At 40.4% G+C, this 15,145-nt stretch overlaps 1 protein-coding gene across 5 annotated transcripts in view; it reads right to left on the bottom strand.

Annotated features, from left to right (window-relative positions):
• Positions 1-6,059: 6,059 nt before the first annotated feature.
• The window catches only part of hdac7a (histone deacetylase 7a), a 70,982-nt gene continuing 61,896 nt past the window's right edge, over positions 6,060-15,145 (bottom strand). For all 5 annotated transcript variants that reach the window (XM_031286321.2, XM_031286318.2, XM_031286319.2 and 2 more), the window contains 7 exons: positions 15,046-15,145; positions 14,803-14,900; positions 9,082-9,200; positions 7,969-8,102; positions 7,465-7,546; positions 7,099-7,237; positions 6,060-6,981 (listed from right to left, as the gene is read on the bottom strand). The exon at positions 15,046-15,145 is cut by the window's right edge and continues 20 nt beyond it. In XM_031286321.2, coding sequence (XP_031142181.1) covers positions 6,939-6,981; positions 7,099-7,237; positions 7,465-7,546; positions 7,969-8,102; positions 9,082-9,200; positions 14,803-14,900; positions 15,046-15,145 — 715 coding nt within the window. In that variant the 3' untranslated portion in view covers positions 6,060-6,938. The remainder of the gene's footprint in view (positions 6,982-7,098; positions 7,238-7,464; positions 7,547-7,968; positions 8,103-9,081; positions 9,201-14,802; positions 14,901-15,045) is intronic.

Genomic DNA, 15,145 nt, shown 5'->3' with positions numbered 1-15,145 from the left:
AGTCCTCGCCACAGCGGCCGCAGGTTCAATTCCAACCTTCAGTCCTTTGCTGCATGTCATTCCCCGTCTATCTCCCCTTTCATGCCTAATATGTCCTATCAATAAAGGCCTAAAGTGCCACAAAATTGTATATATATATATACACAAAAGTTTGGGGTCACTTAGAAATTTCCACTCCATTATAGACAGAATACCAGCTGAGATCAGTTGCATTGTTTTTTTTAACCAGGGCAGCAGTTTTCAGATTACATTATGTGCTTACATAATTGCAAAAGGGTTCTCCAATGTTTTCTCAGTTAGCCTTTTAAAATGATATCAGATTAGTAAACAGAATGTGCCTTTGGAACATTGGATGAATGGTTGCTGATAATGGGCAATGTAGATATTGCATTAAAGATCAGCCACTTCTTTCTACAACAGTCGAGAACCCTTTTGCAGTTATGTAAGCACATAATGTAATCTGAAAACTGCTGCCCTGATTAAAAAAACATCCCAAACTTTTGACCGGTAGTGTATGTATATATATACTTAGCTGTAACTTTACATTGTTTTTTAACTGGTGCTCTGTTTGCCGTATAATGTGCAGTATTTTCAGTAACCGATCAAAAACACTGGTGCAGCTAGTTGAAGGCTTTGCTCACACACAGGGGTGTTTTCACTTGTTCTGATTAGACCGCTGCTCGGGTTGAATTTGGGTGGAGTTGTGACGGAAATTACGTGACACCAAGATGTAGAAACTAAAAAGATAAAAGGCGTAAATTGTTCTGAAATAACAGGCGCAACAAAGTTACCACACGTGTGTACAGTCCTGAGGAGAGGTTCAATCAAGCACAAGTGGAAACACCTGTGTGGGTGGACCAGGATTTATTAATTAATTATTAAGTGCTCATATTATTCTCATTTTCAGGTTCATAATTGTATTTAGAGGTTATATCAGAAAAGGTTTACGTGGTTTAATATTCAAAAAACACCATATTTTTGTTGTACTGCACATTGCTGCAGCTCCTGTTTTCACCCTGTGTGTTGAGCTCTCTGTGTTAGCTACAGAGTGAGGCATCTCACTTCTGTTCCATCTTTGTTGGGAGTCCCACATGCGCAGTACCTAGGTAAAGACTACTACCCAGTCAGAAGCAGAGTATGAGGGCGTGCCACGCTAGCAGCTAGTTGAGCATTATAACGTGTGTTACAAAGTGACACACATTCATCACAGAAGTAAAGGCTGGACTACAATAGAGCTGTTTGGAGCAGTTTGTGAACAGTGTTTTCTGTTGGAGATGGTAAGTCCCTTTGGGGTAGACTTTGGGCTTTTTCACTTTGTAAACCTATAACATGCACAAAAAGATGTATAACACAAAAAGGAAAGGGAAAAAGCCAAAAAGCATAATATGAGCACTTTAAAGCCTCTGAACATCCACACAGGTGATTTCAGTTGTTCTGGCTGATTAGACCTCTGCTCAGGTTAAAGGTGGGCCAGAGCTTTGATGGGAACTTATTACGTCAGAAATTTCATCTACCAATAACAATGTTTCGGCTGTCCTTTGCCCTGCCCTCAAAGGTACAACAAAGCGAACAGAAGGCTCAGGAAGATGTCAATCAATCAGTCTAAACAGCCAGAATAACTGAAAACACCTGTGTCGTGTCCAGGGCCTTTAAAAAACAACAAAAAAATCTTAAACTCTAAAAGTCACTGGTAACCATGTCACGTTTTGAATCAGGTTTAGTACCGCTGCTGTTTTATAGGGAATGCTGATTAATAATGTTCTGTCCTGAACTGCTATGGTATAGATTATATGATATCAGCTGAGAAGGTGATTGGCTGCAATCTGCCGCCGCTCCAGGACCTATACGCCACCAGGACTCTGAAGCGTGCTGGAAAGATTGTGGCTGACCTCTCCCACCCCGGACACAAGCTCTTTGAGTCACTCCCCTCTGGCAGGAGGATGAGGTCCATCAGGACCAAAACCTCACGCCACATAAACAGTTTTTTCCCCTCCGCCACTAGCCTTCTAAACAAGGCTCGGAATCCATCCTGACTCTCTCCACACCCCACCCCTGGCTCCTCATGCCACTGTACCTACTCTGCTGTAGCGTCCCTTTTCACTACTGTTATTTATTTTACTATTTATTTAAATTTATTTTATCGTTATTAATACGTACTGTGTGTATATGTTTATACTTATATTATACTATATATTATATACTTATATATATATATATATATACTTATATACTTATATATATATCCTTCTTATATTTGTATGTGTGACATGCTCCAACAACACCATGACAAATTCCTCGTATGTGCAACGTACTTGGCAATAAAGCCCTTTCTGATTCTGATTCTGATTCTGATATGCTAAATACAAAATTGTTCCAGTTCAATCACGTTTTCTTTCAGCCTCTTTGCCAGTAGAGCACTTATCTGACATCTGTTCATTGATAAAATATGATAAGGGTTCAGTTCACAGACCTGAGAAGTTTGGCTAGTTCTGTGGATCGAGGTTTTTAAGCAGCTGACTGCTCAGGAAGGATGACGAGTCGATGACGCCGATCACTTGGGACATTTCACAACTGGGATCAATGCCCCATTAAGGTCATGTGAAATGGATGGGATATATGTTTATGACATCCAAACATTTACGTCATCTCAAGTTAGATTGACTGACTCAAACAGAAATGGAGCCAAATAGGTAGTCATAAAGTAATTCAATGTGAAAAAAAAAAAAAAAATATATATATATATATATATACATTATAGCAATGACTGAGTGCCTAACATTCACACAAACATTTAAAGTGGCCTTATTATGCTCATTTTCAGTTTCATAATTGTATTTTGAGGTTGTACCAGAATAGGTTTACATGGTTTAATTTTCAAAAACCACCATATTTTTGTTGTACTGCCCATTGCTGCAGCTCCTTTTTTCACCCTGTGTTCAGGTCTCTGTTTTAGCTACAGAGTGAGACCTCTCACTGCTGTAACATCTTTGTTGGCAGTTGCACATGCGCAGTAGCTAGGTAACTGTGGACATGTAAGTAGTTCTTTTGTAGATTATGGTGAACTAGTGTGTGTTGTAGCAGTGTTTTGCCATTCAGAACGAGCTAGCATGCTAGCGCTAGCATACTACGGTTAGCCACCTCGTTTCGGCTAGTGACATAAAAAGCCGTGCCGATTTTGAACAGCTCACCCAGAGACTGAAGGCAGGACACATTCAGAAACCGTATCTCACTCAAAACAGCATGGATGGATTTTTTTCAAAGTTTGTATGTGTGTGGAAGCACCAGAGACACAAAATAACACCCCAAATCCCAGAAAAAGTGTTTTTTTCATAATATGGGCACTTGAACAAGATGTTTTGTTTTTTTTTGCCTACAGCGTTGTTGGTGTTACGGTTTAACAAAAAAAAAAAACACTGTGCATTAACAATAGAGCATAGCATATCGATTCAATTGCCATTAAGGATGGCTAAGGTAAAGCATCCATATTTGTTTGCTTTTTTTTCAGGCACTATTCTTTTTTAAGTTTTATTTCTCCTAAGTCAGCCAATCAGGAGCTACTTTTAATCAAGGTATTGAAGATGGTTAATGCTATATTCATTATACTATATGATGATGTTTGGACAAAAATGGGCTTCTACTGGAAATCCTTCTTTTTAATCAAGAGGAAAAGACAAAAATAACAGTACAAAATAGACAATCTTTCTATACATACACATGGTAGGAAATGTGAAGGAAAAAATAACACATAAAAGGTAAATAATGAAGAATAGCATGAAACAAAGATTTCAATGTCATGTTATAGATATACAGAGTTAAGTCCAGTTAGTTAAGAGTTACCAATACACATCCTACTGAATGCATCAAGGCACATGTGTGACATGTGTATTTTGGTCTTGGAGTTTTCTATTTACAGTGATATCTTTCTTTAAGAAGAAGGTACAAATGGCATCAGCAATAAAGGGAATTAAGATGTGAGGCAATACTGGCCTCTACGTAAGACAAGACAAAGAAACAGCCACTGGAAATATAATACAGGAGGTCATTTACAGTATTTGACGGACAAACACACACACACACACACACACACACACACACACACACACTAATACTTGCAGATGCATGTACAAAACATATACCAGAAGTTTACATATGTACTGCACATGCAATCGCAAACACTCTCTCTCTCACTCTCTCACACACACACACACACACACACACACACATCGACACATCAGACAACATTTACTTCATAGACACCACATGCACCTGCTGGGCACGCTGGATAAGAGAGGCACGGCATATTGTTTCAATGCCGTCACTTACTGTTAAGAATACTATAAACAACACTAAAATAATGACCTTTGCACCTTTTCAGTTACACCCATTACAGAATAACAATCCTCTATACAACAGTTTCTTAAGAATTCCTACTAGGTTGGAGCAGTAGTGCAACAGCAGCGGGACTTCTGCAAAGGCAAAATCTTAACTTTTAGCTCTACTGTGATGCTTAATACAAAAGCTCTAAGGGCCTTCTGTAGGGCAGATGATGCCCAGTGTCTGACTAAGGCAAACTGAACACTCACGCAGTTTCCTACCTGGATACTTAACTGACAATACTTTCTTCGACCAGTCACATTGACTGGCTGTGGAGATTTTTACAAAAGCTACATTTACACACAAAGACCAAATCAAGGCTCCTTTTTTTAATCAAATATTTGAATTGAAAACCTGTTTGCACTGTTTTGAATCCAATCATGGATGTAAAAATTCAAAGGAAAGCTCCAAAGCAACACTTTTCAGACAAAGCCATGGAAGTAGTCAAACATGAATTCCATTACTCACTTTCATTGGTGTCTAGATGCAGTTTAGATGATGGGAATAACAGAAAACTGTGCTTTTTATCCTGTCCACAATTTTTTATCTCCGCTATCTTCAGCTTTAATTTAAAAATCATTAGTATTGCTCATCAAAAGCCTAAACTGGTCAAACCTAGTGTGTATGAAAAAAATGGATTTCAACAAAAAACCTCCAAACTAGGAAACACGATCTTGTTATTTTTACTTTTGGAATGCAGAGCCCTTACATGCCCCAATGGCAGGGCAGTCAGAAAGTTCTTCAAATGAACCTCTACTTCAAACGTCAGCGTAGATGGCGCACCCACATGTTTGGCATGACATCGTCTAAGGTTGATTGTAACACGACAAAAATAGCTGCTACTAAGCACAGTTGCAGAGAAGAGCCTCATATGGAAAACGTTCAATTACAAACAACAACAAAAATGTGTTAGTTTCCTTAACAAGACTGTGGAAAAAAAAAAAAAAAGCCTGGAACTCCAAAACATTTTTTTTTAAGATAATGAAGAAAACATTCAAACCAAGGCTCATCATCAAAATAAAACAGTATACGGAAGTCTGCATATATGATGTTCACCTAAATCCACAGGTTCAAACGTTGTCTTTTAAAAGTCGAGTCACTGTAAGAGCTGTATCCATACTGGTCCCATGTGCTGCTTCCATACAGTCCCGTTGCCAAGTGCAGGCTGTCTAAAAGCAGTTTTCTTTGTGTGATGTCCGTTAAGTGCATTAACATTATTGCTACTATAGCACAATACAATGGTCCTCAGTGGTGCCACGGTGGAATGAACGCTCCTTTAGTCTCAAATATAGACAATATACAGTTTTCAATACTAGTGGTACATCGACAGTTCATCATTACATTGTACGTGTGTGTGTGTGTGTGTGTGTGTGTGTGTGTGTGTGTGTGTGTGTGTGTGTAGGTATGTTTATGTGTGTAGGTATGTTTATGTGTATGTGTGTGCATCTAAGACACTGAACAGCAGTAGGAAAAAAATCCTGCTCATAAAATCTTGCCTACTTTTCAGGTTAACTTCATAAGAAAACACAACAGTCTACAGTATTTCGGCCAACAAGTGTCCTTAGAGTGAGTCAGAGACTTCATAAGACATCTCAGATGAAGAGTGGGGAAAATAGAGCAAACACAATTTTATCCAAATCTTCAAAAAAAACTATTAAATAACCTACAGAGAGGAGTTGTTGTTGTTTGTTTTGTTTTTTTATCCCAGAGCTTTGGAATTTCTTATGGTTCACATTATGGAATGAACAGTGCAATAAAACAACAAGGGCATTTGCCTTTTCTTTGTTATAAAAAACCCACAGTTGTCCATTTTGTGTCTTCATTTTCTCTCTTTCCCTCAAGTTCTTTGTTGTCTTCTGTTAGTGGTTAAACTGCATGTAATGACATCATTAAAACAGACAATCTCCATGTCGTATTTTCCATATTCCTTTCTTTATGATGTGGCCACTTCTTCTTCTTGATATTTTTTGCATCCATCAGGTGTATGCGAATATACTTTCACCTGATGGTCATTCTGCAAAGTGGCAGACGAGAAAGGAATTTATAATCCAAAGTCTCCTCCTTCTAAATCCTGTTGGTCCTTACGTTAAGGCAAAGTTAAGGCTGCTGGTACATAGTGCTTCAAGAGGATTCAGAGCTGGCATCTGAATTCTGTCTGTTCCTATAACGGTTGTGGTCACAGAGCTATTGCGTTGGACCTCTGAACAACCACAAAATCCAATGTCAGTCAGGATACATTAAAAGTATATATATATTTATATTTTTAAGTCATGTTGTATTGGTCTTTGGTGAGGTTTCAGAAGGTTTCCCAGCTGCAGGTAGTGCTGCTGGCTTCAGCTGAGGTGGTTACCAGCGTTGAGGTGCTCATACTGCAGGTCTTTAGAGGTCCAGCATTGTGTGTTGGTGGACGTGCATGTGTGTGAATAAGGCAGATGGGTGGGGCTCAGTGGCATTATAAACGCGCCCCCCCCCCCCCGTTATGGTCGTGTGACAGCGCAAGAGATCCGAGGCTACAGGTAGGGCCCGAATCCTGAAAGTTGTGAGAGGTGATTGGTCAGATCCTTCTACATGGAGTCACTGTCATGCTCCATTGGCTCGTCAGGAAGGCTGGAGAAAAGTTTGAAAAACAGACGTGAGCGGAAAGCTGGGTGTGATTTTTGTCTTCTCTTGATTGCAAGACCATGCGTGTTTGTGTGTGTGTGTGTGTGTGTGTGTGTGCTGTACCTCTTGTTGGAAAGGACTCCCACAGAGAGCGAAGCCAAAGCATTGACAGCATCTGTTTCCTCACAGTCTCTTCTCTGAGCAGCCAGGTAGGACAGACCCACTGATCCACTGTAAGCCTTCACACTCTGCCAGTACTGACCTGCAACATACATACATACATATATACAGGTTACAGCTCACAGATGTGGATCCTGTTCTGATTTCAGTATCATATCCCGGAGGCCACATTGTTAATTACGATACTCAGATTGGGCAGGGCAGAGAATGAACATGAACACTCTCACATTTCTCATGGGACTTTCACAGGATTAAATAAAGGTAAACAAACAAAAAAGAATAATTGAATAAAATGTTAGTCCTGCTCACTTTGTATCTGTATGACGGTCTGCAGGGAGCGGATTGCGTTAGCGTTGGGCTTCTGGAGTAGGACTTCTTCTGGCAGTGGGTCCTACAGGACAGAGAAAAAAGCCATGAAGACATTCAAATCACCTTTATTCTGAAACCTTTCAGTGGTTAAACGCTTGGTTAAGAAGTAACTGAATAGATATGGTAAACGTGCTCAGCATTATATTGTAGAATATTGCAGAAACAACTTTATACCTATAGCAAAACAACAAAAAATACTAAAAATATTTCCTGTCATTGAAATACAGATACTTCCTGAGTCCATACACAAATGTTAAAATGCACATTTTCTACAGTAGGTCATTCTTACAATATACTATATGTCTATAAGTAAAAAGAAAAGGAGAAAAAGAACTTTTCTCCCTGATAATTTTTATATAAATGATTCCCTCATCTGCTGGTTAAACAGATAACCCTGAAGTTGAGACCTATAAAAAAATAACTCCATTACCCAGCATGCCTTACCTGTATGTCCAGGAGTGCACTGACACAGGCTTCAGATGCGTCACAGATAGCTGTGAGGTCATGACCTCCCTCAAGGGACAAAACCAGACGCCCCCCTGCTAGAGACATCAGCTGGGAGGTCAGGAAGCTGAAACCTGTGGTCAACAAAACACAAAGAAAACACACAGAAATGTTAACGTGAAGTATGAACCATGCAAGAGCCAATCAGAATAAAGCTTGACAGGTAAGCTGCACCCGTACTGTAAGACTTACCAAAAAGTAGTTTTGCTATAATTTCCGATATTCTATGAAAACAACCGGATATTTTTACCTTGTGGATCCTCCCACAGCTTACCAACTACTAATTACTACTGTATAATTATGGTTACATCAGTGATGCGGCGAGCTAGCAGGTAGAAGGCTTCGTCCACGTTTGACAGGAGCTGTAACAATCTGTTAGTATCTCTAAATACCCACAGGATCATACAGTTCTTATTGGCACCCCTTGCTAAAAACTAATCTTTACGTGGCTCACAAAAGCCTATTCCACAGACATTCTGCCCGATCATGCGCTTGCTATCTTTGGTTGCTATACAGGAACTTTTGTTGAGTTGTCACGTGATTCACAAGCCGCTCTGCATTTAGCAATGCTGGTTGCTGAGAAGCTCATTCTCCTGTCTTGGAAATCTACCCACCCAGCCTGTTTTAAACAATGGTTTAAGGAAATGGTGTCTACTATACAGATGGAAAGGCTGCGCCTGCATAAGGTTAATATGAAGAACAAACTCTTCTTGAGAATTTGGGGCCCTTTTTTGGCTCAGCGCCAAATTACTCCATCACCATAGAGACCTCGACCTGTCTAAATGTATGAGTAAGAGCTGTGTTTATATGCTTCTTACGTATACACTATTCTACCTCACTCATGAGATGTTAAATATTGTCGCATAATGTCTAAGAGACTAATGTTACTTTGTAAACTGGCAGCCATAAAATACTGTATTGTATGGTGGTTCCGTTTTGTTTGTAAGTTGTCACTGTTGTAAAATAAAAAAATTAAAAAAATATTGAAGAAAAGAAAGAAAAATAACGACAGACAGACAGTACTTGCAGTGTGTGGTGGAGAACCGTGCTTACATTTGGCGGAGACCTTGTAACCTCCCAGAGGAGTGGGGTTGCCCTCTGCAGCATCAAACCCAGCCGACACCAGAACGACATCCGGAGAGAACTCCTGGGCGATGGGCATCACCACAGACCTGTACGGACACAAACACGCAGGCCGCTGTAACTTCAAGGGACTGAGAAGCGATGTCCCCGTTGTTGCAGTTCCTACTAATTGCCAACAGAGGTTAACACAAGTCTTTATTACAACACAATTTGGAAGGGTAACGCCAGTGTGTAATTGTTTTGCGTGCTAATGAAAAGTCTGCTGTGTTTTGCCACGTAATGGCTGTTCTACTGCAGGTTTGTGTGATCTCCTGGCTGTATCATGCATCCATTGTTTTATAATAACCCATTAAAGAGGTCAGAATCACGCTACTGCATAGACAAACAAAAACTGAGAATTGAAATTACACATGAATTGTACTTTAATATAGCGTAATTATATAGTTAACCTCAAGGAATAGAAGGAGAGGAAACTGGGCTTTTTCTTTGGAGGCACATAAAAAGCAACAGGATAATACCACAGTATAGTTATGTAGTCACAGGAAGGGAGAGTTCCTTCAAAAGTCTCAATGATAACTTATGAGAGGTTTACCACGTAGTTCAGAAAACCGTTTCAAAGCTCAAACTCTGCAGTCAACACTTGTCAACTCGGAGCAACTGTCAAAAAGCAACTCTTACTGCTGTCAACACTGAAAAAAGAGCTGTTAAAGCAACACTATGTAACTTTTAGCTGCAGCTGTAGTTCCAGTGAGACAACTTGTAGGGGGACCGAAGCGGGAAAAGTTACATAGTGTTGCTTTAACATTGCTGCGCTGACATCACCACTGAGATGAGTTGTTTTTGACATTGAATCACTCAGGAGGTGTTAAAACCAGCAAAGTTCAATCATTGTTGGCATAGCAAAACACGCTTGTGTTGAACAGGAGAGAAGATAACAAGAGGAAAGCGAAAATGCACACATTGAAAGAGTCAAATCTGGACCTAACAGAAGCACACTCTAACACACCATCCATGATATTGTACAACCAGCTGTAGCCCACATGTCAATGGATTCACAGGTTAATAAGTCGCTGATACTTTAACTTGGATTTATTTCATCAGTTAGCTCATGAAGAATGTCCTTAACTTTCAGCGAAATGTAGGCGTTTTCAAATCAAACTGGCCATTTCCAAACTGGGAAGTCTCCTGAGATGACTAGTATCCATGATCAAATCAAAAAAAAAAAAACTGAATTAACATGACAAGTGAAACCAAGGTTTGGCTGATCCTAGACTCCGCAGCTCAAACAGAGCTCACAAAGGAGTATTGTTTCTGTGTTGGACAAGCTGCTCAGCCTTGAGTTAAGACAAGTCTGCTTGACAAAGTCGTATTGTTTTGTCAGCTCTTAACACTGTAGCTGCTCGGTATTGTTTGTGGACTTCAAACACATGAAAGATGTCCTTAATGCTATTGTTGTTAGGAAGAGAGCAGTGCTGTCCCGAGGCGGAGGCGGAGTCTGAACTTTGCGGCACGATGCTGTCGGCGGAGTTCAAAGCCGGAGTGTGTGAGTCTGTTTCCCATTAGAGGCTTGTCCCTCTCCTCACGTCATTGACAACACAGAGAAAAGAGGAAAAACAGTCCATCTGGGATCCATTTACCTTCATTATTCTGCCTGGGGACTTTGGAGACCTCTCTCCCGTTCTCTCACACACACACACACACACACACACACACACACACACACACACACACACACACACACACACACACACACACAAAAACACATTCTGCCATCATGACTGCATGCAGATGGACAACATGAGCTCATAGACACAAATGAGGACACAGAGATAAAACACACAAACACATTCCAGCATGAGCATATACACAACGCAAAGAGATACTACACATTGACGAATGTTCACACACATACAGATGCAAGCACATGCAGCAGAAATCTTCCTGTGTCATCCTTTTGGTGGCGTATTACGTTTTTGATTCATTGAATCATTTCAATCCATAAAGCGGACATAAACTCCATCAGTCACTTGGATATGAAGCAGAGCGTGCACACACTCTTCACTCATCCCCACACATTCACACACCTAACCGCAAAACCCAACCCCACCTCCCCTGTAGACCCATTAAAGCTGCCACGCTCCCCCCAGAGAGAGTAACTACAGACAAACTAATGGAAAGATGGAGGGCGGAGGAGAGGAGGGGATGCTTATTAAAGATCAATCAAGGGAGGAGAGGGAGAACGTCTGTTTGTGTGTGTGTGTGTGTGTGTGTGTGCGTGTGTGTTTGTGGTGAGGGTCGGGGTGATGGAAAAGAAGGGGGGTGAGAGTGAAGGATAAGGTGAAAATGCAACAAAGCTCCCCCTCTGAAGTTAAAGCACTCAAAAACTTTAACCCATAAAATGTATTGCATTAAATGGCTTATACACTTCATTTCATTCCCCCCCCCCACAGACCATTAAACATTTGCAAACTTTTTTAATTACAAGGGGGCGCATGGTGCGATAGTGGTGGATGGCAGGTGGGGCCCTTTTAGATGTCGACTCCATGAAAGGAAAATGCTCTTTTTTAGTTGAGTGCCTTCCCGTTAGAGCCTAAAAAGAGTTTATGTGAACTGGCAGGCTAAGCATAATAATTATTAGTAATTACAACAAAAGCATTTCATTTCAAAACAGCTTAATGGAAATGCAGTGCAGTTATTTACTTATTCTGAACCACTGCTCTTAAAATGATAATTAGAAGACAAGATCTCTTCTTGCCTGTAACGCTTATTAAGACATTGTACGTGATATTGAGCTATACAATTGGACTGCACTACTTATCTGGCGTTCTAGTGGCCGGTTGCCAAGATTCTGACCATGTAATCACAATCTTCTCCTTTCAAGTTCACCTTTGTTTCAAGTCATCCCCTCTCTCTCTCTTCCCATATTTCCTGTCATATGTTTCACTCTATACTAGCTAACAAAAGGCAGAAAATGACCCAGAAATACTGACTCATGTCTAGTTCTTTCTCTCTCTCGTCCATATGCTTTGGTAGAAAAATATTTTACTTTCTATAGCATTCAGCTCAAGTTTCACCTGGAATCTGTGATCCCAACTCTCACAACACACTCTCACTTATTGTGAGTATTATTTTCTGTAACTGAGCAGATAACTATCTGCAAAGTTTTGGTGTGGTGAACTCTCACCATCTGGGGCTCTGTGCAGATTGAAACAAACAGAGAATTGCTTAGAACTTCTATGAGGTCCAGATCTGAATACCAGGCCATAATATTGGCATTATGTAATAAAAAGGATACTTTGAATCAGTTCTGTCATTCCCATTGATCTTAAGGAGGCCAGGCCCGCTCAACTTTCCTTAGATCTGATTACTTTGGAGACTGGTTCAACTCAATTTTGTCATGAAATACTTAAAAAACAACAACATTAAAACATTTTCTGTTTTAAATTTCACAAAAAAATCAAACAACCTCACTGAATCCTCTAGAGAATACAGAAACTCCACAACGTCCAAAACTTTAGGGAGGTCTCTCACCATTAAAACAAAACACCGAAGCCAGCATTACCTAGTTCACCATGCTCTCAACTTGTCCTGTTCAGTTCTGATGTTAAAGAACAAACAGGGAGGGACAGATTTGAATCGTAATTATGAGCAGATGGATCTGCAAACATCAAATGTTATACAATTCAAAGCTGCATTAAATGCTTTTCTTCAGACTTTAAAGGGGGCACTGTTTTAAAAAAAGACTGTTTTGTTTTTGGTTTTTGTCGAAACTATCCAGTAACCCGTTGTAAAAACGTTGGTTTTCTCTGTCCAATTGGCACAACCACTGACAATAGGACAATATATACATATGACGGACCTTTTGGGGTTTTGGCTTCACCAACCAGATAAATATTAGTCATTTTCTCTTGTATACTAAATGCTTTGACTAACCCCTGCGTAAATGTAATCTAATCTAACCACCCGTGCTTAGCTTGCAAGTACATTTTGAGTGTTGGCAAAATTGGACATGCTACTGCCACGGAGGTGAACTGTTTCCCCTCAGAAACACTGGGTGCACAACCCCCCTGCTTTGAATTGTTCTCATAGGAAAATCTGTTGCTCTGCTCCACAGAAAGGTCAGAGGTCAGGGTCATGTAACAAAGAGGCTGCCCTGGAGCGGGCGTGGAAATCAGTGTTTTGCTAAAAAACACTTAAGAAGGTGGCCGGGTTGGTTCAGTGGTAGAGCAGGCGCACATATACTGAGAGGTTTATGCCTCGATGCAGAGGTCCAGGGTCTGAATCCAACCTGTGACAATTTCCTGCATGTCTTCCCCCTCTCTCTCCCCTTTCTCACCTAGCTGTCCTATCGAATAAAGGCGGAAAAAGCCCAAAAAATAATCTTTAAAAAATAAATAAAAAAAAAAAAAACACTTAAGAAGGAAGAGCATTCTCCTTTAGCATCAGGGTCTCTGTCTTTTGCTATCTAAAACTCCTCAGATGAGCAGCATTATGTTTGCATTGGTTGTAAGTGATCTTGTGTATTACTGAAGGTTGACAGTAATGACAGGTACTCAATTTACTGAGGCAGGTCATTACTGAAGGTGCCCACCTATTTTGTCATTTTATTAGTCATGGCCCACTCATCTGATTAGTGTACGTGTGTGAGTACATGTTTGAACTTGTGTGTTTGCCTCCAAGTACTATAAACATTTGCATGCTTGTGTGCATGCGCACAATCCCCCCCCCCCTTTATGTCTGTGACTTTTCCAGTAACCATGCGGTTGCCACAGTTTTCCTGGGGTTGGATGCACCAGACAACCAAAACGCCCACACTACTGAAACTTTATTGGTGCCACACACCCCCCTGATGATTATCCAACCCACGAGCAGGAAGTTAACGATCCCCAGTCTGTCAAACACAAGACCTGGAGACCATTTACTGTAAAGCGTCTGAAGTTATTGGAAACAGGGAGCGCCAGACACATGCTCTCCAAATAAGAAAGGTTATTAATTACGCAAGAAGTACGTCAGAGGCAATGTGAAGCTTAAGTGTGTTTGTTGTGTCTCAGTGGAAAGGAAATCGAAAAAATTGTCTGATTAAAGCTCCACTGAATATCCTTATCACTGATCATTAAAAACTGGAACACAGGTGCCAAACTATTGGGACAGTAAACCTTAGACTATTTTGTCTGTCGTCTAATCTACTGGATTTCACACCCAAGACACAAAGATAAACTGCTTTCAAAAAGTATTGGGCTAACTTTTAAAGCATGCTGAAACAGAATAAATATCTCTTTTAGCTCAGATTCTCTACACTCTGAATATTTTTTCTGCTCCATCCTTTATGAAAAAAGCTGCAGGAACATTATTTTACAGGATACCACATACAATGAAAAAAAACATAATACAGCCAATAAAGACTTTCTGTTCTGTGTCCATGTTTCCATCAATGTCCTGCACCAACTTCAGAAACTCAGATGATATTTACCAAAAGAAGTTTTTTCATTTTCATTCATTCATTTTCTTGCTGAATATGAGAACCAATACTGTACAACATTCTGTAGAAAGTGTCTCTATAATTCTGTCTAAGATGGGAGGACCACAACATACAAATAAATGAAAATTTCCCTCTTCTTCCCACACCCATCTGTGTCTCTCTTCTTACCTAGTAAGCTTGTGTTGCATTGTTTAAACAGCAGTTGGTTTTACCTGAATGCAGCGATGTACTCCGCATCTCCCATGGGTGGGTCCAGTCCTCCTGTCCACGCAACATTCACATTGAAGCCCTTGCCTGCTCCTGAACCAACCTAAACCCCAAAAAATACACGTGTTGCATTTCATTCATGCAGTGTCGTCATTCAGTAGAAAACTCTGCTCAGTTTATTGGTCACAGGTCAGGCTGTAATATCATGTATGTACAATGAACAACAATGTGGCCTGGACTTCACCCACCTCAGCCGGCGACCCACTGCCAGGGAAGAAGTTTCCATCGTCATAGCGATGCAGTGAGATGTAGAGAACGCTGGAGTCGCTGTAGAACACTTCCTGGGTG

Source organism: Sander lucioperca, chromosome 12 (assembly GCF_008315115.2).
Source record: "Sander lucioperca isolate FBNREF2018 chromosome 12, SLUC_FBN_1.2, whole genome shotgun sequence".
Classification (NCBI taxonomy): domain Eukaryota; kingdom Metazoa; phylum Chordata; class Actinopteri; order Perciformes; family Percidae; genus Sander; species Sander lucioperca.
This window is presented reverse-complemented; position numbering and strand designations above follow the sequence as displayed.